Source organism: Budorcas taxicolor, chromosome 5, assembly GCF_023091745.1.
Source record: "Budorcas taxicolor isolate Tak-1 chromosome 5, Takin1.1, whole genome shotgun sequence".
Taxonomy (NCBI): Eukaryota; Metazoa; Chordata; class Mammalia; order Artiodactyla; family Bovidae; genus Budorcas; species Budorcas taxicolor.
The window spans coordinates 67,677,732-67,705,293 of record NC_068914.1 but is presented as its reverse complement, the minus strand read 5'-3'; the positions used below and the strand labels follow the sequence as shown (position 1 = coordinate 67,705,293).

At 41.4% G+C, this 27,562-nt stretch overlaps 1 protein-coding gene across 1 annotated transcript in view; it reads left to right on the top strand.

Annotated features, from left to right (window-relative positions):
• Positions 1-23,614: 23,614 nt before the first annotated feature.
• The window catches only part of EEA1 (early endosome antigen 1), a 96,740-nt gene continuing 92,792 nt past the window's right edge, over positions 23,615-27,562 (top strand). Inside the window, exon 1 of the mRNA XM_052640534.1 lies at positions 23,615-24,001. Coding sequence (XP_052496494.1) covers positions 23,615-24,001 — 387 coding nt within the window. The remainder of the gene's footprint in view (positions 24,002-27,562) is intronic.

Below are 27,562 nucleotides of genomic sequence, written 5' to 3'. Positions count from 1 at the left end.
CGCCGCCACCGCCTCGCCCCGTCCTCCTCCCAGTCCCCTCCCGGCTCAGTCCCTCCAGCCCGCGCACCCCCGAGTAGTCAGTGGCCCCCGCGGAAGGTTCGGAGAGTCACAGCGGCGGCGCCGGTGGTGTTTAAAACCATGTTAAGGAGGATTCTGCAGAGGGTAAGGGAGAGAAACCGTCTTTCCAGGAGCACGTGAGCGGGGAGCCGGGGACGCGGAAGCCGCCCCCTCCTGAGCGCGGGCTCCTTCCTTCTTTAGGCCCCGCAGCCCGGGCGGCGATTAGGCCTCGGTCGTCTGCTCCGGGGGCGGGCCGCGGGGGCAGGGCGGGCGGGCGGGCGGGCGGGGCGGCGGCTGGGCAGCAGGCCGGGGCCGGGCGTCTGGTCCCCCGCGGCTCCGCACGCCCAGGCCCCGGCCCGGCTCGCGCGCGGGCTGTCAGTGCGCGCGGGAGGGTGTGGTGCCCGCACGCTCCTTCCAGAACCTGGAGTGGCTGTGAAAATGGAGAGTTAGTGCCTGCGGGTCCGGCCCGCCATCCGCGCGCCAGGCCGGAGAACGCGCGGTGGGAGCCCGGAGGAGGCTCGCCGCGCCCAGCGTGCCCCCCAACTTTCCACGACGCGCACCTGCCACACGCGGCTTCGGTGCCTCAGCTGGGCGACCCCGCAGGGTGATGTGGTGAAGCCAGGCCTAGCATCGGCCCAGTGGCGGTACCGACACCTAACTGGCAAAGTCAGCTGCGAAGGAAGATACTACTCACAGTTGGCAACTTTTTCCTCCTCCAATTAAAAATGCCAGCCTAGTACCTTTTCCGAGTTATCCAAGAGTAAATTAGTTGTACGCTTTACCTAACGGAATGCTCCTTTACTTTCTGCCAGTACATGTCCATTTCAGATCTGGAAAAACCTTACGATATAAAGATTGAGTAGGAAGGCTGGAGGTGTTTTGTTTAGGAATCAGTTCCTAGAATAAGAATTAAAATGTTTTCTATAAGAGTTACTGTTAAGTTTTTGTTTTGGTTACCTTTTTAAAAATCTCTTTTTGAGACTAATGGGAGTGCAACAAAAAGGTAAATGGTTGAAAATTTGGTGTCGAACCCACTAGTTGGTTCCTGAGGGAGTAGGATAACTAGTTCCAAGCACAAAAGGAGTTTATTGAACTTGTAGTATGCCGTCCAGGAAGGTGCTAAAGAGAGTTGAGTCATCCCCTGTATAGAAAGGGAGTGTCCTTGCGCCTGCAGAGCTTTGTGAAACGTTCAAGTCACGTGAAACTTGGTCGTATATCAGGGGGAGAAATAGTTAATTTCTGTATCTGCCACCGTGTATTGACATTAGATGGTTTTTTGCAATGTTTTTGGCAGTTTTTTGAAATCTTGATAAGTGCTGTTTTTGTCAGTAGCAAGGGCATGCGCTTTACTCTGGCCCTCAGCTCAGCGTTAAAGGCATCTGTGCGTGGTTTACTCGCACTGATTAGAGTTTTTTTTCACACCTGAAGGAACTCATTTCCTCATGCCTCAGATTTTTTTGTAATGTAGTTCCACAGCTGAAGATTATCAATAGTTTGCCTGTGGTTTGCTTTGAAGTTTATAAATGAAACAAAGTGTTTACTGACTTAAGAATAGCTTTTGGTAGTTACAGGTTTTCAGAAATACAGCAGCTTTCAGGTACTTTTGGTTTAGTGTTCTTAAGCGTTACAGTTGTATAAAGGTCATTTTGAGTGTTGGTGCATACACATCAATGGCTACAGAAGTTTCAGGTGAAACTACAAGATGGGAATTTATTCTGGTATTGCTGAGATGTTATAAGTCACTTGGCAACACAGCATTGTTGACATCTGTGAGCGGATAATTCTTTGTTGTAGTGGGCTGTAGTTTGCATTGCAGGATGTTTAGCAGCATATCTGGCTTCTGCCCACTAGATGCCATAGCAGCACCCCCCCCCCCCCACCCCCCCCAATGCCCTACCCACTTTTGTGACAACCAGAAATATCTTAAGACTTTACCAAATGTCACCTGGGGGCAAAATTGCCCTGGCTGAAAACCACTGTCTGGAATTTATATATTCTTTTATAGGAAAGTTTGAATTGTATCTCATAGCTTACTACTTTTTTTCCCTTCTGTATCCTAGAGTGGCAGTAAATGCAAAGTATCTGCCAGGGGCCTAGGAACCAGTTAAATGAGATATGGGCCCTCGTTTTAGGATTCACAGCTAGTTGAGGGAATGACCATTTAAAAGTAATGGAAGTGCTTTGTAATGGAAGAATGAACAGTGCCTGCAGGCCACTTCCTGGGAGGGTATTGGGTGATCTGGAAAAGCTTCTGGGAGGAGGGTATATTTGCAGCTCAGAAGAGGGGAGGGCAGGTTGGGCTGAGGGAACTGTGGCTGCCTAGACCAGAAGTCATAAAATGGGCGTGTAGTATTAACGGGAGTGTCAACAGTTAAGTTTAGGTAGGCAGATGATGTGCAGGGATTGGTAGGAGGTGAGGCTGCCAAAGTAGCTCCAGCTGTAGCAGGAGGACCTAGAGTCCCCTGGTGGAATTCGGCTCTAATCTTATAGAGGGGTCAGTGTTAATGCTCAGCATTTAGTAGGAGCATTTGGATAAATCCTTAAAGAAACCTTGTAATTCGTATTACTAGTTCAAACTCCACAGGTGGTATTACTGACAAGTACAACTTGTATCTTTATGTTCCATGGCAACCATTTTATTTTCTCCCACCTTGATAATCTTATTTCTCAGAAGAGGTCATGAGATATAAGATTAAAACTAAGGTGACTTGGAGGAGAAGGGGACGACAGAGGATGAGATGGTTGGATGGCATCACTGACTCAATGGACATGAGTTTGAGTAAGTTCCGAGAGTTAGTGATGGACAGGGAATCCTGGCCTGCTGCAGTCCATGGGGTCAAAAAGAGTTGGATATGGCTGAGCAACTGAACTGACTGAAGGTGGCTTATTTAGAGATTTGTTTGAAATGGTGTTCATGCTTTGAAATTAAATTGCATACTTTTTGTTAACATTCTGTTTTTTACATGACCTTTTCATTTTAACTCTTGTAATTTTCCTCTGAATAGTGTACTTTAAATAGCATTTTTGAAAAAAGAAACTGTGTGCATATAGTCAATTGTAACTCAGAATCTTTGAACATCACCAATAAAATATAAGGGTACTTTATAGAAAATTTAGTTTGTTTTTTCTTTCTTCCATTAGCTATTAAAAGGTATTTCTTTGAGGCTTGTAAAAGTCTGGAAAAAAAAAATTTGAGGTAGCTCTAATATGTTTGTATTGATTGTTTTGCTTAATAGGCTTTGAAGAGAAATGTGGATTTAAAGAGCTTCATGGCTGGAAAGACAGCAGCATTTAGTACTTAAGGCAGTTTATAAACTTTGTTGCCATTTCATTCTTAGGGATTTTACTCTGATTTAAGGGAGATCTTTAAGTGTATTAGATTTGTTTTTATTGGTAATACTGCTAAAGAAAAAATGGATTTAATTCTAGAATTGTGGAAACAGAAGTCGTCTTTTATGGTTAATGGGTCTCTGATTTTAAAAGTGAGAAAGTAGAAAGGGAGAGATTAAGTGTTTTATCTAAAGCAACACAGTAGGTGTCAGAACTGAGACTAAAGCCAAATTTTCTCAGTCCATCCCCTCCCCCCTTTCCTCTGCTCCTCAAGTGATATGGTTAGCACTGTGCCAGTCATTGTGGAAAATATGGGAAAAATATGAGATCTAAATTCTCTCTCAGGGAACTTATATGATTAAGTGACAAAGTGAATTATATAGAAAATGAAGGCTGTAGTAGTACAGAGGAGAACGGATCAGAATGAACCTGTGTGAGTGGAGAGTCTCCTTGGAGGGATGGGGTTCGAAGAAGATGCTTAGCAGAGGAAGAGTTACTTTCATTCTAGGAAGGAGTTTACAGTATAAACAGACTCAGAGACAAGAATGATTTCATTCTTCCTGCTATCCCTCCATTCTTTGCATATTGCCTTTCAATAAATGAGTGTTTAATATTAAATAACACTGCATATGTGCTAGATACTGGAGGTACAGCTGTGAATAAAACTGATTCTTACCCTAAAGTAGCTTAAAACCAAGAGACAGAGGTCTGCTTACAGCAGAAAGAAATTGACAGAAACTTACAAAGATTGTATGACACCTCATCGTAGAGATTCTTGACCATCTAGCTCAGCCCTGTCCAATGCAAATATGAATCACATATGTGATTTAAAGCTTCTAGTAGCCACATTTAAAGTAAGTGAAGAGGGACTTCCCTGGTGATCCAGTGGTTGAGAATCCGCCTTGCAGTGCAGGGTATGTAGGTTTGACCCTGGTCGGGGAACTAAGATCTCACATGCCGAGTAGTAACTAAGCCTGTGTGCTACAACTGCTGAGCCAGAGAGCCACCACTAAGACTCCGCGCAGCCAAGTAAGTGAATGAAGATAATCACCGTCAAGGAGACATTCTTTAAAAAGTGAAGACGTGAAATTAATTTTTGAAACAGATTTCTTCTGACACAATATATAGTCAGTATAACAGTATATCTAAAATGTTTCAACATACAGTCAACATAAAAATTACTGATGAGATTTTTTTATACTAACTTTTTGAAATCTGATTTGTATTTTGCACTAACAACAGCACATCTAACTTTGGACAGGCCGTATTTTACCTGTTCAGCAGCCTTATATGGTTGGTGGCTACTGTATTGGCAGTGCAATTCTAGTTGAATACATATATACTTTTAAACTTTTATTTGGAACTAATTTCAAGCTTACAAAAAGTTATAAGAATAAAATAATACAAGAAACAGCTGTATACTGTTTATCTAAAATTAGTGTTCACATTTTATCCTGTTTGCCTTATTACTTGTATGCTTCTCTCTCTGTATATGTGTAATTTTTTTTTTCTTGAATCACTTGAGGACCAGTTACTGCTTTTCACCTCTGAAAGCTTCAGTGAAGAACAGGGATGTTCTTTTACATAACTACAGTATAGTTGCCAGCTTCATAAATTTACATTGATTCTATTTACTATTCATAATTCCATTTTTTTCAATTGACCTGATAATGTCCTTTGTAGTATTTCCCCCTTACTAGTGTAGGGTCCAGTTTGTTTATTAAAAATAATAATAATTTGTTTATTTTTGGTAGCCCAAGGTCTTTTTTGCTGTGCAAGGCCTTTCTCTCATTGTGGGCGGGATGGCTTCTCTTGTTGTCGACCATGGGCCCTAGGTGAGTGGGCTGAATAGTTGTGAAACAAAACACATGGTGTCTTCTTGGACCAGAGATTAAACCCTTGTCCCCTGCATCGGCAGTCGGATTCCTATCCACTGTACCACCAGGGAAGTCACAGTTAGGTTTAGACATTATGTGTAGTTGTTAGCTTCTATTAATCTGAAACATTACCATAGCATTTCTTTGTAATTTATGACATTTTTGAAGAATACAGAGCCCCTCTTGCTTCTCCCCCACCCCCCCCGCCCCCGCCTCCTGCGGCTATAGTGTACCTTATGTTGTGTTGCCATTGTGAGTAACATCAGGTGGCCAAAGTATTGGACCTTCATCTTCAGCATCACCCCTTCCAGTGAATATTCAGGACTGATTTGCTTTAGGATGAACTGGTTGGATCTCCTTGAACTCCAAGGAGATCTCCAACACCACAGTTCAAAAGCATCAATTCTTCAGCGCACAGCTTTCTTTATAGTCCAGCTCTCACATCCATATGTAACTACTGGAAAAACCATAGCTTTGACTAGATGGACCATTGTCAGCAAAGTTATGTCTCTGCTTTTTAATACACTGTCTAGTTTGGTCATAACTTTTCTTCCAAGCAGCAAAAGTCTTTTAATTTCATGGCTGCAGTCACCATCTGCAGTGATTTTGGAGCCCCCCAAAATAAAGTCTGACACTGTTTCCCCATCTCTTTGCCATGAAGTGATGGGACCAGATGCCACAATCTTCGTTTTCTGAATGTTGAGTTTTAAGCCAACTTTTTCACTCTCCTCTTTGACTTTCATCAAGAGGCTATTTAGTTCTTCATTTTCTGCCATAAGGGTGGTGTCATCTGCATATCTGAGGTTCTTGATATTTCCCCCGGCAATCTTGATTCCAGCTTGTGCTTCTTCCAGTCCAGTGTTTCTCATGATGTACTCGGCATATAAATTAAGTAAGCAGGGTGACAACATACAGCCTTGATGTACTCCTTTACCGATTTGGACCCAGTCTGTTGTTCCATGTCCAGTTCTAACTGTTGCTTCCTGACCTGCATACAGATTTCTCAAGAGGCAGGTCAGGTGGTCTGGTATTCCCATCTCTCTCAGAATTTTCCACAGTTTGTTGTGATCCACACAGTCAAAGGCTTTGGCATAGTCAGTAAAGCAGAAATAGATGTTTTTCTGGAACTCTCTTGCTTTTTCCATGATCCGACAGATGTTGGCAATTTGATCTCTGGTTCCTCTGCCTTTTCTAAATCCAGCTTGAACATCTGGAAGTTCACGGTTCACGTACTGTTCAAACCTCGCTTGGAGAACTTTGAGCATTACTTTGCTAGCATGTGAGATGAGTGCAATTGTGCGGTTTGAGCATTCTTTGCCATTGCCTTTCTTTGGGATTGGAGTGAAAACCGACCTTTTCCAGTCCTGCGGCCACTGCTGAGTTTTCCACATTTGCTGGCATATTGAGTGCAGCACTTTCATAGCATCATCTTTTAGGATTTGAAATAGCTCAACTGGAATTCCATCACCTCCACTAGCTTTGTTCATAGTGATGATTCCTAAAGTCTACTTGACTTCGCATTCCAGGATGTCTGGCTCTAGGTGAGTGATCACACCATCGTGCTTGTCTGGGTCATGAAGATCTTTTTTGTATAGTTCTTTTGTATATTATTCTTGCCACCTCTTCTTAATATCGTCTGCTTCTGTAAGGTCCATACCATTTCTGTCCTTTATTGAGCCCATCTTTGCATGAAATGTTCCCTTGGTATCTCTGATTTTCTTGAAGAGATCTCTAGTCTTTCCCATTCTGTTGCTTTCCTCTATTTCTTTGCACTGATCACTGAGGAATGCTTTCTTACCCCTCCTTGCTTTTCTTTGGAACTCTGCATTCAAATGGGTATTTCTTTCCTTTTCTCCTTTGCTTTTCTCTTTTCTTCTTTTCACAGCTATTTGTAAGACCTCCTCAGACAGCCATTTTGCTTTTTTTCATTTCTTTTTCTTGGGGATGGTGTTAATCTCTGTCTCTTTTAAAGTGTTATGAACCTCCATCCATAGTTCATCAGGCACTCCGTCAATCAGATCTAATCCCTTAAATCTATTTCTCATTTCCACTGTATAATTGTAAGCAATTTGATTTAGGTCATACCTGAATAGTCTATTGGTTTTCCCTACTTTTCTTCAATTTAAGTCTGAATTTGGCAATAAGGTGATGATCACCGGGTGATCAGTAGGTGTTTAGCATGTGGAACAGAATTTAATTACTACCCTTCCCTGAATCTGATAATTTATCAGACTAAAGACACATTCCAGGAGCAGGATAATGGAGCGGGTTGCTTACTGAAAACAAGACCAAGGTCTCAGAGTTGTACTGCCTAGTAATTTTTACTCAAAAGGAGGGTCAGAGTGTTCTTCTTGGACCTGCTGTTTAAGCGCTTTTAATTAAAAATATTCAATATACCAAAGTGACATATTTTAAGGCTACATATTTTGGTTTCCTCAGGCACATAGTAGGAGTTAATGTTTGCTGGATGAGTATCTAAAAGAATGTTTTAAGAAGAAATTAATTTGTCAGTGTTGTATGTGATGCATATTATAGAACCGTAGGAGAGTATAGGCAGAGATCAGAGGAGCTTGATATTAAAACCAAAGCAATTACGATTTGCCCTATGATGATGGCAGTGTGAGCAGAAGAAAGAGATGAATAGGAAAGCTCTGAACATATCTCCTCATGCATATTTGTGTCTACTGTGTGATATGGATGCACTTATGAGTAAAATAGATGTGAACCCCCGTGGAGCTGAGTAACCAGAGGCGAACTGTGGAGCTGTTCAAACATTCATAGTTATGTGGTCACATCCTTGGGTGAGTGATCGGAAGGAAAAGCACAGAGAGCTCTAGAAGCAAACAGCAGGAGGGCTCTGATCCAACTATGATGTTCCGGAAGTCCTCCCAGACTAGTTACACATTTAAGTTTGATGAAATTATTACTCATTTACTGAAGCAAGTTTTGAGAAGTGGAGTTGTTTCTCACTGTGTAGATTTATTTTTAGTGTGTTAAGAATAAAATTAAGGTATGGAAGAACCAGGGCTAGAACTGTTTTCTGACGTGGATGGTCTTTGCTGGAGCTGAAGAGACAGTATAGTTGGTCAGGAACCTGAACTCTGTAGCCAAACTGCCTAGAGTGGCATCTGCACCCCATTTACTAGCTGGGCAGCTTTGGGCAAGTTTCTTGAGTTCTCCGTGTCTCATTAAAATGGTCATGATAATAGTACCCTTCTAATAGAACTGTGAGGATTAAGTGAATTAATACATGTGACACTCTTACTACAGTATCTGGCTCAGAGTAAGTTCTCTATAAACGTTAGCTGCTGTTAATGTTTTTCTATTATTACGTACTCCAGATTTATTCAAGGAATGCTCTTCTTATCACTCCCTTGTTATTTATTTATTTTTTATACTTTGTGTGTGTGTGTGTAGTCATTTGTCACAGTGTTGAACATCTACTCTGTACTAATTACTGGCTGGACTTGGGATATTAGAACTCTCGCAGAGTTTTAATGGAGTGAGACAGATACTTAAATTTAAATAATTACAAAGCAACGTGATGTGTCAATAGATACCCAGAGGAAGAATGTGGTGTGAGGAGGAGAGCAAGAATACACAGAAAAACTATACAAAAAAGATCTTCATGACCCAGACAAGCACGATGGTGTGATCACTCACCTAGAGCCAGACATCCTGGAATGCGAAGTCAAGTAGACTTTAGGAATCATCACTATGAACAAAGCTAGTGGAGGCAATGGAATTCCAGTTGAGCTATTTCAAATCCTGAAAGATGATGCTGTGAAAGTGCTGCACTCAATATGCCAGCAAATGTGGAAAACTCAGCAGTGGCCACAGGCCTGGAAAAGGTCGGTTTTCATTCTAATCCCAAAGAAAGGCAATGCCAAAGAATGCTCAAACTACCGCACAATTGCACTCATCTCACACGCTAGCAAAGTAATGCTCAAAATTTTCCAAGGTAGGCTTGAACAGTATGTGAACTGTGAACTTCCAGATGTTCAAGCTGGATTTAGAAAAGGCAGAGGAACCAGAGATCAAATTGCCAACATCTGTCGGATCATGGAAAAAGCAAGAGAGTTCCAGAAAAACATCTATTTCTGCTTTACTGACTATGCCAAAGCCTTTGACTGTGTGGATCACAACAAACTGTGGAAAATTCTGAGAGAGATGGGAATACCAGACCACCTGACCTGCCTCTTGAGAAATCTGTATGCAGGTCAGGAAGCAACAGTTAGAACTGGACATGGAACAACAGACTGGGTCCAAATCGGTAAAGGAGTACGTCAAGGCTGTATGTTGTCACCCTGCTTATTTAACTTATATTTCGAGTACTTCATGAGAAACGCTGGGCTGGATGAAGCACAAGCTGGAATCAAGATTGCCGGGGGAAATATCAAGAACCTCAGATATGCAGATGACACCACCCTAGTGAACTGAAGCTCTGGAGGGAGGGAGATAAGGAGTGGAGCTGTTGAAGGCCTTGCAGAAGCCTGACTACCTCAGGCAAGGATGAACAAGGGACAGAAGGCATTATTAGAGTCGGGGATCATGCAGATGCAAAAACCTGAAGCAACCTAGGACATCTTAGGGAAACTGTGAATATTTCTAAATGTTAATGGATATAGTTATAAGTAATGAGACAAGAGAATATTTTGGATATTATACAATAGACAATATAGAACCACAGAAAGTTCTTAATCAAATTTGTAATAATGAAGACTCTTCAAAAATATTTTTCCCAGGTAGTCTTCATAAGGAGTAAATAAGGCGAATCAGTCCTCTAAAATTTGTTAGTGACACCTCAGTGCCCACAGGAGATGTCTGGACTCTCTGTGTTGGCATGCAAGGCCCATATTACTCTGGTTCCTCGGGGAACAAAGATTCCATTTCACGCTCATCTCCATCTACCTCTCTGTATATTCATTGACCACGGCATCTATTTAGTGGGTTTCCCACAACTTTCTGTCTTCTCCCATCCCTTCACATCTCTACATAAGCGCTTTAGTCTGCTCTGATTGTCCTACCATTGCTTGTCCACATTGCTCAGTTTAGGTGATATTTAGAGTTAGTATCACCTAAGAAAAAAAGTTGCTTGCTTTTTTTATTATTCTCCCAAAGCACCCCATACTGATTAAAAGAATGGGTTTTTGGAATTAGACCAAGATTTCAAGCTCTCTGGTACTCACTGCTTTATTTGTAAATTGAGCCAAATATGTACTTTATAGTATTGCAGAAGGATTACATGAAATAATGTTCATGAAGCACTCACCAGAGAACCAGCATTCAGTAAACACTTAATATAATATATAGTGGTTTGGGCTCCCCAGGTGGCTCAGTGGTGAAGAATCTACCTGCCAAGCAGGAGACATGTATTCTATCCCTGGGTTGGGAAGATCCCCTGGAGAAGAAAATGGCAACCCACTCCAGTATTCTCGCCTGGGAAATCCCATGGACAGAGGAGCCTGGTGGGCTACAGTCTATGGGGTCAAAAAGAGTTGGACGTGACTTAGCATGTAAGCCAACCAACAACCCATATAGTAGCTTAGAATACTAAAACACTTAGTATATAGATCTCTGCAAAACTTATTACATTGTTTTTGTGGTACTGGACTTCACTGGTAGACTGAGTTCCCTTAGGGTGGGGATTTTTTTTTTTTTTCCTTAGTGTGTGAGACTCTGATGCTGGGAAAGATTGAAGGCAGGAGGAGAAGGGGATAATAGAGGATGAGGTGGTTGGATGGCATCATTGACTTAATGGACATGAGTCTGCGCAAACTCTGGAAGTTGGTGATGGACAAGGAAACCTGGCGTGCTGCAGTCCATGGGGTCGCAAAGAGTTGAACACGACTGAGCCACTGAACTGAACTGAAAACCTCTGTTAATATTTGATACTTGGTGTATTGAGTTGAACAAAACATTGTTTTTTTTTTTCCTGTAGCATCCTACGTTGAAACCTGAACAAACATTTTGGCCAACCCAATATTTTTAATGACGTATGTTGACTTGGTAGCTGTGTAGAGAGGATGTCGCCATAAAGGGAGAGGCTGGCTAGAAGGTAGTAACTTTTTAGTTCCTAAAATTGTTGCACATTGGAATCATTGGGAATCCTTTTTAAAAAAAAGAAAAAAGATAACCATGTCCCTCCATTGAATCAGAATTTCTACATCCCAGGGGTTGTCAAAAGCTTGAATCAGATAATGGCTTTGGGAATAGAGAAAGGATAGATTTTCAGGAAAGTCAAGAGAATTAATAGGACTTATCAACTTGTGAGTAGTCTGGGTGGAATGGACTCAGATGAAGAATAGAGGAGGAGGAAGAACAGCTTTGGGGAGAAGATGAGTGTGAACTAGAGGTTTGGACATCCCAATAGATACTCACTAGGTCCAGCACTCAGGAGGCAAGTGGAGGCAAGTATCAGATGTGTGTGCATATTGAAGAGACATAAAGTCAGATAAGGATTGAGTCGTGTCCACTGATTGTAATGGTAAAGAACTCTGGAGCCAGACTGAACCTGAATAGTTAGGTCATACCTAGTCTCAGTTTCAGGAGGGTTATAGGGAGAAATGATTGGCTGGGAAGTAAGGGCACAGAAACAGGAGCACAGACTTACTTTTCCATAATATATGGAGGAGAGGAAACAGTAGTTAATTAAATTTTAAATGCATGAATGTAACCTGTCATCCTTGGACAATATTCTAATAAATGCCTTTTATTTTCAAGGATTATAAACTTCCTCAAATCAGTCTAAATTGAAAGGGTTTATTGTAAGTTTTCAAAGTGATCTAAGAGCAAGAATTGCTGTACAGTTGGGTCTCTAGACAGTGGAACCTAGAATGGTGTCAGGAGGAGAGGCCTCTCTTTTATCTCGCACAGTCTCACGGACCAGTGGCGTTTGGTCTCTGCATCTCTGTGTCCATCTTCCTTGCTGTTGCTTGCTTAGTATGCTCAAGCGAGCATCTGGCCACATGATTCTACTTGCTTTTCACCTTACCTTTGCATAGCCAACTGGCCAGATGTCTCAACTTCCATACCCCAAGAGAAGAATCTAAAATGTCCTCCTTATCTTTTCTTATTGGATAATGTGTAAAAGTCTCTGGTTGGCCAATAGTAGAGTTGCTTCCTCTGGGACAGATGTTCACTGCTGGTTTAGTCAACTGAGGTTGGGAGTGGAGTGAGGTCATTTGATTGTTAAGATTCTTCCTTCTAGGAATTGTGATACCTTGAAACGCATATTTTACAGATCATTCTAGACATAAGCTTTACTCTGGCTTGGAAACAGTGATTATAGTTCTGGTTAGGTTCATTTGGTGCTAGCTCATTTTCTTAACTCTAGTTTCTTCTTTAAGAGCTTCTGTACTCTCAAGAAGCAATGGTATTTTGGCTGGATTATACTCTATTTACCTCATGGCTGTACTATTATATCTGTTAAGTGCCAGTTTGTGTGACTAATTAGTCATTTTTCTTCATGGTCTGCAATTTAAAGGCCTATGCTTGAAGCTCAGCAGTAGTTCATTCTTCACACTGGGGTTTGTTTGTTTGCTTTTGTTACGCCCAAGTCGCGAAATCTCCCAATGACCACCAGGGAGCCGATACCCGATGCAAAAGCAAGAGAGTTTTTATTATCAAGCTCGAGCTGGGGCTCCCGCCGTTACTGACGCAGCGGCTAAGGAGAGGAGCCCTGAGTTTTGGGTTACACTGCTTATATAGGGAATATTCAGGTGAAAGGGTAACAAAGGGGGTGTTCAGGCTGAAGGACTACTGATTGGTTACCCTCTTGTATAGGGTTGTGTGTGGATTTCTAATTGTTTTTTTTACTTCCACGGTAAATCATTACTTCCAAGGTAAATCACAAATTCTTGAACTTAAAGTCAGGAGGTTTAACCTAAGGGCTGATTGGCTCGTGCACAGTGGGGCAAGTTTAGGCAATATCCAAAGTCTAAGTCTGTTTGCCCGGTACCTTTGCAAAATGGAGCTCTTTTACAAGATGGAGTAGCTTAGGCTCTTCATTCCCCCCTTCTCAAGGACCCAAGACAGACCCAATCATGGGTCTGTGGTTAGCTTTATATTGTCTTTTACCAGGGGTGGGTTTGGTAGGGCTGCATATTGGGACCTAAGCACCCTAAGCTGCACCATGTTGATGCGGCCTTTGATAAAGTTTATCAACTTGTTTAGTAGACACGGTCTGAAGGTGAATAGCAAGAGTAAAATGATCAGGGGCCCAGCCAGAGAAGATCTGAGGGTCGTGAGCCAGGGAGATGAACTGAACCAGGATTCAAACCAATTTTGAGACATTTCTCTTTCTCTTTTTCTCTGACTCAGCCCTTCTCTTATCTTGGCCAGGGACTCCCTGACTACCCCCGAGTGATTCACATAAAAACGTTCTTCCCCTAATGCAGCACATAGGCCCCCTGAGAGACTTCATACTCAAGATACTTCTTGGGAATTGGGGTGGAGGTCTCTTTCTTCTGTAACTTCTTCCTGCTGTGCATGGGTGTAGGCCTGCCTAGCAGAGCAGAAGTCTCTCTCTACCTGATCTAAGTTGGGGTTTTCCGCATCTGAAACCAGCTTCTACCCTTGTAGTAACAGCAATTTAGTTGGCCCCTCTCAGAGATGAAATAGACAAGGGCCAAACAGGAGACCTAACAGGATGGTCATCTCTGATCCCCGGAAACAGAAGGCAACATTTGGGGTGAGGGTTGCAGGGTTTGTGACCCCCTCTGATTGGTTGGTGGTGAGGCAACAGGGCTGTGCTCCAGTAATCTTGTGTTCAGTCTGAAGTTACCATCTTCCACCTGGGTGGGGGGCTCAAAGATATGGTTATGCATATTTCTTTGAGTAGGATCCAGGACTCTGTCTGGAGGCTGTACCAACCTTTGATTGTTTCTGTTTTTGTATCCCCTCCCTTCCCTGATTAGCAATTGTTTGAATCTACGCTTTGGAATTTAGAGAAGGTCAAGGAGGCTGAGCAAAGTCTATATCCTACAGATAAGAAATGGAGAACACAGAACAGATCTGTACTCCAGAGCCCCACAGAGTCCCGGTCAGTTTTAATTTTAGGGAACTAGGCAACTATGACTGTGATAACTTCCTGTTAAAATGGGGCATAGGACTGCCACAGCTTGGAGTATAGACACTGAATTTGAAGTATTTCTGAGTTCCAAGTTCTAGATCTGGGTCTTGTATGATTAAAATCCTAATCCCTTGGTCTGCCATTTTGGTGTAACAGACCCAATTAGAAGTATTTGGAGGAGTGATAACTGGAATTTAGTAGACAAAATAAATCATCTCTTTTTAGAAGAATAGGCCTGAAACCTAGTCTGGACCTGGCACTTCAGGGAGACTTGTAGCCATGTAGCCAGTTGCCTAGTTTTATAAAAAGTAAGGTTACTAGCTTCCAGCAGACATTGTTTTGAAAATGGTGGCATCCAAGCCTGACACAACTCAGAAAACTCAAATGTTTAGCAATAGAACGTCTAATCTGAAAGTACACCCATAGCATCACCTAGTTATTTCCCAGGATATCTGAACCATAGCTACTCTATTTTGACTTTTAATTGTAAACTTTTCCTTAATAGCCAAAGCAGATTTCACCGCTAATGACGTCAGTGTTTCTCTAGGTACGAGAAGATGCAAGAACTGGGACTCATAAAATCTTCTCCTGAAAAGATCTAACTATCTGAAGGCCTGTTCTGCCAGTTTTTCCCAGAGCACAGAGTGCCTCATTCCTGATTTTCACCGTGAACTCCTTTCAGGGGCGTTGAAAGTCAGCAGTTGCAGCGGCCATGATTTAATCTTTGTAGAGGTAGATGGCGAGTGTCAGTCTTCAGTTGGCAGAGCCCCTTTTTGCTCATAAACTTGACCATGATTTTGAGGGGGGCACTTTATGACCATTTTATCCCATGGCGCTGAGAATGTCCATTCTCAGGTTTGGCAAAGATTCTGTTGACAGGCCACTCAATGTGCTGTTACTGGACTAGGCCATAAAACAGTATCCAAAATTCTCTGGACCACCTGTCTTACTAGCTTCTTGGTCCAGGAAAATATTCCCTCTTGTTGCTCTTCCCATGTCTAGAGTCACACTATTACCATCATCGATCTCATATGGGACTATATATTATTCTATTAGAGGCCTCACACACATATTTGACAGTATAAGAAACAGCAATTTTGTAAAACAGGTGAAATACAAATAACATAGCCAGCAGTATTAGTAAAGTCACAAGTAAGACTTATGTTAAGAGCTTCCATTAGATGTAGCCCAGTATATCTTCAGGTCATCTGACTTAGTGTGCCCTGTAGAATGTTTATCTTCCAGGGAAATTATATATTGGCACCATCTATAATGCACATGGCCCAGTTTTCTAGGGTTACTAGACTGATTATCTTTAGTATGATTTAAAAAAAAATTTTTTTTTTCTCAACACAGGAGACTTTAAACCTAAATTACTGTAGCCTGGTGTTATCTATATAAATCCATCCCATAATTGTAGGAGATTTTCCCCTCCTTTGCAGAAACTTTTCTTGTTCTGATTGAATAGAAAAAAGCTCAAATTTATAGCCAGAGTCAGAGCAGGCATTATTAATTGGCCCGGTGAGGGGATCCTATATAGTAATATCACAGTGGCCTGAATATGACTAATTTTTTAAGTAAATTTTCTCAGGGCCAACCAGTTAGAGTCTGGTAGTAGAGAAATTTACCAAGGTAACCCTGAACTAGACACAGGTAATTGGCCACAAACCCAACAATTGGATTGATTTTTAAAACTAGCATAGGATCAGGCCTATGATAGAAAAGCATTTGAGTTATATGCAAAGGTCTAAGAAGTCAAGAAAACATAAGTGAGCATACGAATCAGGTCCAGCATCTCGGGGAAGCTGTCTCCCTCTGATGTCGTCTTCTCATCCTGGTGTGTAGTTTTCCTGATAAAAAGTCCTTCCATCCATGCTGGAGACAGTCCCTTAAATTATGGTTTTTTTTTTGCAGTCCTGGTCACAGGTCATGAGGCATCTGATCTTCATCCAAGGATAGATTACTGAGATAAGCTTCAGAAACAAACTTAGGGTGTTCTTCAAGAATTCAATGAAATTTTACATGAATATCACATAACAGCAAAGAACTATCTAAGAGATGAGTCTTACTAGATGCAGACCTCCATTAATAACCTGGTATTTAACATTTTGAAATATCTTTTTCTCCTTAAAGTTACGCTTATTTTTATTAAATATAACCAAATTAAGGCTAGTTTGTTTGCAAAATAGGTTTATTCTCACTAATTTTGGTCTGATGATTTTTATAACCGTAACATTTCTAGAGTCTCAGACTGAACTTTTAAAATAAAACAGGGCTGGGAAACTCACAACAAAGGCTTATCACAGATTTTGCCTAACAAATCTAGGTGAATTCTTCCCTTTTTAAGGTCTCAAAAATTTCTTGAGATTTTTGTACCCATGAGATAACCTTCCTAACTCATTTGATAAACTTACTGGAAACCTAAGAACTTCCAATTTTTGGAGGAGTCAGATAGAAAATATAACTGTTTTGTTTATAAGGCTTAATTTTACCAAAGTATTGTCATAATTAGTTTGAGAGGAAGATTTTCCCTACTCCCTAAAAACATAAGATTCAAACCCATAATTTTTCAGATAGAAACCATAAAAGTTATAAGCATATTCGCTGGCTCATTCAGTCCTTTTGTTAACTTTTGTGAAGTCATCAGGTTTTTCATTAAAATACCAGGACATATCAGAATGTTAAAAACTCCATATAATTTCTAGGATATCTGTATTAGTAATTTTACCATACATTATAACATGAATGGATTTATTACTCATTTGATAATCTTTTCCATGTAATTTAACCAACCAAATAAACACAGTTTAATATCTCTCTTTGGGATGTTCCAGGGGCCCTCTGAAGCATCCCAAAGTTAGCTAGAGATCAAAAGAACTTCAAAAGAGTTCTATTTAGGAAGCTTTATCAAAAAGATCAATTAAAAGGGTTTAGAACATTTGGTCAGATTTAGTCAATGTTGATGGGTGTATCACTTGAGGTAATTTCCTTGTTGACAAACTTGTAACAGATATTTAACATATTAAACCTAGGTACAATGAAAATATTCTACTTAACGTTAATTCTAAGACATGTCTATATTAAATGGGTCAACAAACAAACATTAATATCAGGTATTTAATATTGAATATTTCCCAGTTCACATGAACCTGGAATTTATTGTTTAATTTAGAATTACTTGATTTGTAAGCGCTTATGTTTTTTAAGCCAAATAAATAGAGCTCATATACAAATTAACCTCAAAAATATTACCCAGAGACAGAGACATACCAAGACATATTTAGACAGACACAGTGCAAGATCTAGCTTCAAGTCTTTTTTTCCCTTAGTGTCAGGAGTTAGAGATGGTCGAACCCAGGTCTCGCATATTGCAGGCAGACGCCTTAACCTCGGCTCCACCAGGGAAGCCCTTAAATACAAGAATACAGTCCCTCAGAAAACCTCCTATAGAGACACAGAACTTCAGATCTAAGAACTAACATCAAAGATTTCCAGGGAGGAAAGGAAGCCAGGTTGAAAAAGGAAGGGGGAGGAGGCTTATTAGTTCAGGATCTTATCAGGATCTCCTGTCATAAAACAACGCATGCAAATGGTTACTATGGTGCCTGGCCAGGGTGGGCGGTTTCAATCAGTGTGCTTCCCCTAACAATTCCCCCCTGCAAGATGGGGTATAGCGGCACCGTTGGTTCAGTTTTCCTAGGTTTCTACAGATTCTCTCCCACCCGTGTCACCAACACCCGAGTGGTAGAAAGTTCCTGTTGAGGCAAAAAAGATGTTACCCAAGGAGGGGTTGTACTATGATATTTTCCCACACTGTGATATAGGGGACTTGGTCAGGGTGTTCGGCCTGTGGTTGGAGGATGATATCTCAGACTCGGTGCGCAGTTTCCAAGCCAAACGTGCCTTTCGAAGGCCAGCCCACATGGAACGATGTCCATTCTGTGCTGCAAAAAGTAATTAGTTTATCTTTCTCAATTTCAACACTGAGGTCACGGGCGCGCTTCTTGACCTCTTTAAAATGCTCAGTCATCAGGGATAGAGGAGTAGGGCTAGATTGACGTTGCCCCATCATTCCTGAATCAGTCAGGCGTTGGTAAATTAACACAGACAACACAGACAGCCACACAGACATACAGAGAGACAGAAGAAACAAACTTCAGGAGTCCAGAGGCAAAACTGAAAGTAGGACAACAGCCTCCGGCCATTCAGCAGGAGCGACCTGCTATTGTCAACAGAGTACAGGGGCACTCCGTCCCCTTTGTCAACAGAGATCAGGGGCTCTCCGTCCCCTTCAAGAGGGTCGAGGACGTCTCCCAATGACCCCCACCAGTGGCCCGTCGGCGCGTCTGCCTGAGTCATATACCCGTCTCAGAAAATAGGCCTTATCAGAGACAAACAGGGAAGCAGAAAAAACTTACCGGTTACAGGTAACTCTCCGGATCCGTCTTCCCGTGGAGCCGATGGGAGATCCCGGATGAGCCCCCAAATGTTATGCCCAAGTGGTGAAATCTCCCAGTGACCACCAGGGAGCTGATATCCGATGCAAAAGCAGAGAGTTTTTATTACCAAGCTCGAGCTGGGGCTCCCGCCGTTACTGACGCAGCGGCTAAGGAGAGGAGCCCCGAGTTTTGGGTTACACTGCTTATATAGGGAATATTCAGATGAAAGGGTAACAAAGCGGGTGTTCACGTTGAAGGACTACTGATTGGTTACCCTCTTGTATAGGGTTGTGTGTGGATTTCTAATTGTTTTTTTTACTTCCACGGTAAATTATTACTTCCAAGGTAAATCACAAATGTAACTCATTACTTCCAAGGTAAATCACAGATTCTTGAACTTAAAGTCAGGAGGTTTAACCTAAGGGCTGATTGGCTCGTGCACAGTGGGGCAAGTTTAGGCAATATCTAGTCTATCTGTTTGCCTGGTACCTTTGCAAAATGGAGCTCTTTTACAAGGTGGAATAGCTTAGGCTCTTCACTTTGCCACTGAGCCATTTTTATTGGTTGCTAGCTAGCTTGTGGGTGGCTGCTGTTGGGTCCAGGTGATCACATTTGGTCACGTGGCAGTAGATATGGGGTCGTATAACCTGATTGTCTTGGACTGTGTTCTCAGTATAAGCTATGGTATTGAGGACATGGTATTTTACATTAGGATAGGTCCCTGGCCATTGCATGCACTATGATTGATATGTTTAATACAATAACATGAATAAGCTAGTTGCATAGACATCTGTTTAAGTATTGCATGGCTCATACCAGTAGATGGGATTTAAAAACACATTTTCCCTCTCATTTTAATTTTTAATGTTAGACTGTGGTTAAGTTTTACATATGTATGCTAATATAAAAATTTTTCTAGAGTCTCAGTGATACTTTATTTGGACTTTATTAACTGAGTAATACTTGGATATTGTTTTAAGAATTTCTGTCTTTGTATAGTGCCATGCCAAAATGCACTGTTGTGGGGGTCGATTAAGAGATCATATTTAGTTAGATTTCTGGTAAGGAAGTATATATTTATTTTGTTCTGTAAGGCATTAATTTTTCTGATATCTTATTATCTGTTTTCAACTTCTAAATATTAAAGCAATGATTTAGTTTTAAAATATTTAGAAATAATAAAAGAACATATTTTCTGTTTACAAATATAAATCATGTCCATCATGGAAACCTGAGAAGTTCAGAAAAGGAAAATTGAGAAGAAGCCTAGGGCTTGTAGCATAGTGGACTGTTTAACAGCATTTTGAAGTGAAATCCCCTCTCTGTGCATTATTACATTTATAATAAAAAAATATTTATTTTTAATTGGAGGATAATTGCTTTACAATGTTGTGTTGATTTCTGCTATGCATCTACATGGATCAGCCATAGGTATACGGATGTCCCCTCCCTCTTGAACCTTCCTTCCACTCTTCCCACCCTCTAGATTGTCACAGAGCACCAGGTGGAGCTTGCACCATACAGCAAATTCCCGCCGGCTCTCTGTTTTACATATGGTAATGTATATGTTTCAGTGCTGTGCTCTCAGTTTGTCGCACCCTATCCTTTCCCTGCTGTGTCCACAAGTCAGTTCTCTACATCTGTGTCTCAATTGCTGCCTTGCAAATGGGTTTCATGAGAACCATTTTTCTACATTCCTTTTATGTGCATTAATATACAATATTTGTTTTTCTCTTTCTTACTTCACTCTGTATAACAGGCTCTAGTTTCATCCACCTTACTAGAACTGACTCAGATGTGTTTCTTTTTATGGCTGAGTAATTCCATTGTATATTATATGTACCACAACTTCTTTATCCAGTCATGTTGATGGACATGGTTGCTTTCCTGTTCTGGCTATTGTAAATAGTGTTGCAATGAACATTGGGGTACATGTGTCTTTTAGAATTGTGGTTTTCTCAGGGCATATGCCCAGGGATGAGATTGCTGAGTCATATGGTAGTTTTATTCCTAGTAGTTTAAGAAATCTTCATTCTTGTCTCCATAGTGGCTGTATCAATTTACATTCCCACCACTGGGCAAGAGGGTTCCCTTTTCTACATATCCTCTCCAACTGTTTATTGTTTGTAGATTTTTTGATGCTGGCCATTCTGACTGGTGTGAGGTGATGCCTTTTTGTAGTTTTGATTTGCATTTCTGTTTTAATAAGCGATGTTTATGAGCTGTATGTCTTTATCTGTGTATCTTTGGTGAAATGTTTAAGTCTTCTGCCCATTTTTTGATTGGGTTGTTTGTTCTTCTGATATTGAGTGGCATGAATTGCTTGTATATTTTGGAGATTTAATCCTTTGTCAGTTGCTTCATTTACAACTATTTTCTCCCATTCTGAGGGTTGTGTTTTCATCTTGTTTATGGTTTCTTTTGCTATGCAAAAGCTTTTAAGTTTTAATTAGGTCTCATTTGTTTATTTTTGTTATTTCCATTACTGTAGGAGGCGGGTCATAAAGGATCTTGCTGTGAATTATGACAAAGAGTATTCTGCCTGTATTTTCCTCTGAGAGTTTTATAGTTTCTAGTCTTAGATTTAAGTCTTAAATTTTTGGTTTTAAATGTAACCCCAGAGACAAAGGCTTGATCTCTGGCCATGGAACCAAGATCCCACAGGTTGTTTGTTATGGCAATTTGTTGTTGCTGAGTTGTGTTCAACTCTTTGTGATAGATAGCCTCTTCATTCTTCCTGGAATGGCAATAAGAGGGAATAAAACAAACAAAAAAGAAACAAAAAAACTAGGAAATAAAAAATGTACCCCAGACAAAAGGTAAATGCAAAATCAGACAAATAGAAATAAAACCAAAGGAACATACCCACCCCCCCACCCCCCGCCACAGACAGACATACACACAGACATACATACACAGCAACAAAACCAAAACAATCCAAAGACAAAGAGTGACCTGGTGAGCAAATGAAACCAAAAATATCAACCAATTAAAAACAAAATCAACTAAAACACAAAACAGCAAACAAGACCAGAACAGAGTGCTAACTGTGGAATAAAGCAAAGAAGACAACAAACTAACAGACGTAGTGAAAAACATAAAAAGATAGAAAGCAAAAAGTTCAATAGAAGTCTATAAAAAAGGTTCATATAATTAACAACAAAAAAGAAAAAACGAAAATCCCCACAGAACCGCAGAAAGCCAGCATAGACGTATGTAAAGGAAATAAAAGTGTGATTAAGAATAAAGTTCTCAAATGTTTAGAGATAATAATAAAAACAACCAGAGCAACAGAGAGGAAAAAAATCCAGAACAAGCCACAGAATAAATAAAAATATACGAATAATAGTACATGTTTTTCAGGTCTCAGCTGTCAGCGTTGTTCCCCGCCCCCTCCCCGTGAACCGCAGCGTGCCTCTCTCCACCTAGCTAGCAGGCCCTCCGATACTAGGGCAGGGCTGGTCTCTAGACCTCCTCTGGGGACAGCTCAGACTAATCTGGCCCTGCTTCTGCGTGTTCTTGCCTCCAGTGTCCACAGCTGCCAGATATAGGGTGTGTTCTTTCTACTGAGTCCCCCTGCCCCCCCACTCTTTCCCCAGTGTGTAGCCCTTTATACGTTGAGCGACTTCCCTTTCACTGTTCACTTTCATGCATTGGAGAAGGAAATGGCAACCCACTCCAGTGTTCTTGCCTGGAGAATTCCCGGGACGGGGGAGCCTGGTGGGCTGCCGTCTGTGGGGTTGCACAGTTGGACATGACTGAAGTGATTTTTAGCAGCAGCAGCAGCAGATACAAGTAAGGTACATTTATTGCAGTGGACACTTTGGTGTGGGACATAGATCCCCCATCCGGATAGAGGCACATTCTTGTAATTGCTTGGAATCATGGCTTCCTCATCGAAGTTTCTGTCCCCTTCCTGGAAGCAGCCTACATTTCATCCCTGGTAGATGAAAGAATGCAAAGAATCATCCTCTTGTCTTTGTTGGAGACTAGTATGAAGGGTCATTCCAGCGTTAGGACTCATAGTAGGGTTACTGAGACTGCCTACCACTGTGTTACAGCAGCACTGTTCAGCTTCTCGCTTGGGCCAGTCGCGCTGCCTCTGCCCGCACAAGTGTTCTTGAGAGCTCGTTCCAGTAAACCCGCTTGCAGATTTCCATCTCAGGCTGTTTCCTTGGGAACCTGAATTACAAGTCATCTGCTATCTGGATAGTCTTTCTCAGGGATTTTTGCATTATAACAGATGATACTACTCAGGATGGATTTTAATTTTATGAATTTTGTGTTCTACTTTGAAACTGACATTCTAGATATCTTCTATAACAAGAATTCATAGCCAGTAGATTAGAATTTTTATTAGATTCTGAAATTTTACATAGTAGTTCTTCAGCACATTCTGGAATTTTTAAGATGGCCAACAGGTTCTTTAGGAAATTTTATTATTTCTCTTTCCTAGTTCTCTCAGGAGTTTTTTAGACTTAAACAATGAAAAGTGGTTCGCGATGGGTGGTAGGAAGGCAGTGGGAGTGTGGGCTGTGATTGGGGTGGAGGCAGCACTGTGGCCCCAGCACCCCAGGAGCCCCAAGAGACAAGGAGGGGGCCTGTGTGGACCCTTGACGCCCCGCGTGTGTGCCCTGGTGGAGCTGCTGCAGGTGCACGTCTTTTACTCATGGCTTTATATTTTCAGAGCTTCCAAAAAAGCCTGCTAATTTACCACACCTTAAAACTCAGTAGGCAAGGTCTGTATTTCACTGGTAAGAGTATTTGGCTGAAGTGTTTGTTCCCTCTCTGGGAACTCCAGACAGGAGTAGTTATGCTATGAGTGGATGTTATGAGTTATGGTACGAGTGGATGCTTTGGCTAATTTTACTCAACAGGCATTACAAGATTCTCAAAAAGCTATTTCAGCTCTTAATGCTAAACAAGGACAAATTAGAAAGGTGGTCTTACAAAACAGATTGGCTTTAGATATTCTGACAGCTGCACGAGGAGGAACTTGTGCCATTATTCAAACCCAGTGCTGTACATATATACCTGATACAAGCACTAATGTTACTCATTTTACTAAACATATGAACAAGATGATTGAGGCTGTGGATACTCCTGAGGCCTCAGTTGCCTCACTTTGGGAGACGTTAACTAGTTCCCCATGGTGGAAAACTATCTTAATTACAATAATTCTGATTGTTCTATTTTTGCTGTTTGCTCCCTTCATCTGCAGCTGTGTAATTGGATTTGTTTCTTGTCACATGAAAGCTTTTAAGTTACAAATGGTTGTCCAAGCTCCTACAAGTGCCACAGCCTCCTCCAACTATTACTTGGGGCCCCTGGATCAGAGACCCTCAATATTAGGATTAGGAGAATATGTTGCTCAACAATTTAGGGACCACGCCCCTAAACAGCAGGAAGTGTTTATGGAATGAAAACGACGCCCCTTCCCCTTGGCAACATAATTCTCCTAAAAGAAAAGGGGGGAATGAGAGAGTCATTTCCTAGGCAGGTTGAGAAGAAGTCTAGGGGTCCCCAAGGAGAGAAGGGTCTGGAATTCTCAAGGAGGAAGAAAGGACAAACTTTTTTCTCCCCCTCTACATTCCTTAAGATTTTATAACAATAATGTATCCTGCTGGAGGACAGTCTCTGGATGAAACTTTCTGGCTAATCCTGTTATTTTAAAATGTAAATTATGGGAGTAGGTGTGGTGAGGTCTTTACAGCCTTCAGACATTCTTTTGATTCATTGGAGAGTATATAACTCCACTGCTAACACTAGCAAGGGGATACTCTTTCTGCCCTTTTCTGATGCCTATGTCAGAAGCTTTCTCTCTCTCCTTTTAGTTCAGTTCAGTCGCTCAGTCGTGTCCGACTCTTTGCGACCCCATGAATTGCAGCACACCAGGCTACCCAGTCCATCACCAACTCCCGGAGTTCACTCAGACTCACATCCATCGAGTCCGTGATGCCATCCAGTCATCTCATCCTCTGTTGTCCCCTTCTCCTCCTGCCCCCAATCCCTCCTAGCATCAGAGTCTTTTCCAATGAGTCAACTCTTTGCATGAGGTGGCCAAAGTACTGGCGTTTCAGCTTCAGCATCATTCCCTCCAAAGAAATCCCAGGGTTGATCTCCTTTAGAATGGACTGGTTGGATGTCCTTGCAGTCCAAGGGACTCTCAAGAGTCTTCTCCAACACCACAGTTCAAAAGCATCAATTCTTCGGCGCTCAGCTTTCTTCACAGTCCAACTCTCACGTCCATACATGACCACTCTCTCCTTTATACTTTAATAAAACTTTATTACACAAAAGCTCTGAGCGATCAAGCCTTGTCTCTGGCCCTGGATTGAATTCTTCTCTGGAGGCCAAGAATCCCGGCGCCTTTTTGTGGTTCAGCAACAACCTTTCACTGAGAGGTAGCAAAAGCCTAAAAAAAAAAAAAAAAAGGTCTCTTTTAGAACTAGACTATGAATTCTTATTTTGATATATTTTTTGGTCTGTCCATATTTATTGAATCAAGACCATATTTATTGAATCAAGCAAGTCTAAACTTGCTTAAAATATGTAGATCAGTTTTAATTATATGTTAGATATTTAAAAACTGTTTGATATTAAAGTCTTTCATTTCACTTAGTATGAAGTTAATTGTTTGATGTTTGTAAACCCAATTTAGTTACAAGTAACTTACTTTGTAATTAGTTTTGATAGTCTCTCTTATTGACTTGGCTACTTTTTTCCCTGACTTGACTGCTTTCATGTAACTATTAATAATTAGTAACTAAATGTTAGAGTTTTGGAAGTATCTACAAGAAAGCTAAAGTATATATAAAGATTGGAAATATATTTGACCTTGTTTCTATGGGCATGCTTTTAAGTTAGCCAGTTTAGGGCCCATGTGAATCATGGAACGAGAATTTTGGAGCTAGAAGGACCCATGATCTTGTCCTATACCTACAATTTGTCATTGAAGAAGTTGAGATTAGAGAAATTAAGTGTCTTGATGGATACTTAATCTCAAGAGAGATGGCCAAGAAATATTTGCAATAGTAAGGATATCCAAGTTAGGACTTGGAAACCTAAGGTTTAATTGTAACTCTGTCATTAGATAGTGTAGTGATTTCAGGTAAGCCAGCTCTAGTTACTTTCTGGAACTTTGTTTCCTCATCTATAGAGTGTTACAGTTGGAATGTGATTTCTGAGATGTTTTCCAGCTTTTAAATCTTGATTTTAGGTCTTTTTTTTTAGGAGCAGTGCTCTAATGTAAGTGTCTATTTTTCATACTGTTCATGGAATTCTCAAGGTACGAATACTGAAATGGTTTGCTGTTCCCGTCTCCAGTAGACCACATTTTGTCAGAGCTCTCTACCGTGACCCATCTGTCTTGGGTGGCCCTACACTTGTAGTTTCATTGAGTTAGACAAGGCTGTGGTCCATGTGATCAGTTTGATGATGACCGTAGCCGTGAAATTAAAAGACACTTGCTCCTTGGAAGAAAAGCTATGACCAACCTAGACAGCATATTAAAAAGCAGAGACATTACTTTGCCTACAAAGGTCCATCTAGTCAAAGCTGTGGTTTTTCCAGTAGTCATGTATGGATGTGAGAGTTGGACTATAAAGAAAGCTGAGCGTGGAATAATTGATGCTTTTGAACTGTGGTGTGGGGGAAGACTCTTGAGAGTCCCTTGGAAAGCAAGGAGTTCAAACCAGTCCATCCTAAAGGAAATCAATCCTGAATGTTCACTGGAAGGGCTGATGCTGAAGCTGAAACTCCAATACTTTGGCTACCTGATGCAAAGAACTGACTCATTGGAAAAGACCCTGATGCTGGGAAAGATTGTAGGCAGAGGATGAGATGGTTGGATGGCATCACTGAGTCATTGGACATGAGTTTGAGCAAGCTCTGGGAGTTGGTGATGGACAGGGAAACCTGGCGTGCTGCAGTCCATGGGGTCGCAAAGAGTCAGATAAGATTGATGACAAAACTGAAGTATCTACTGTTAATAGTAGATCTGACAAATGCCAGGTGCTGATTTACACATTTTCCATGTGCTATTTCATTTAATCCTCACAACAGTTCCATAAGGCTGACATTATTAGTTCTACTTTGCGAATGGGAATTTGGGACTTTACAAAGCTTCCAAGTAGGTAAACTGGAAGTTGCATGTAGGTCTGTGTGACTCTAACTACTATATTCTGAATCAGTATTCCTAGATTTAGATGCACTTTTGTTTTTGGAACCCTTGACATGCTATGCTGAAAGCAAGAGCCAATTGTATTTAGATAGGGCTTCCCTGGCGGCTCAGATGGTAACGAGTCTGCCTGCCATGTAGGATACCGTGAGTGGATCCTGGATCGGGAAGATCCCCTGGAGAAGGGAGTGGCCTCCCGCTCCAGAACTCTTGCCTGGAGAACCCCATGGCCAGAGCAGCTGGCGGGCTCTCCGTGGGGCCACACAGTCGGGCGCGGCTGCACAGCGGACGCTCGCTACTGTCATGTTGGTCACCCTGCTTTCTGGCACACTGTATTTATTGTTTTAAAGTTCTATAGCACTAGGTTAGACAGGGGGACTTAGGATGCAGAAGTGTATTGTGTGCTGGCACTCTAGAAATTTTGGAGTGGGCTGGAATAAGGTGCAACAAGGGAGATAAAGCCTCTTAGAGAACACTTACAGAGATTGAATTGGGATTGCTCTCAATTCAGCATTAATAACTGAATAACATGGGTGACTATTTGCATGCTTATTAAAGTTGTTGATGACTCTAGGTTAGGTGGAATTGCTTACATTTAAAAGAATAG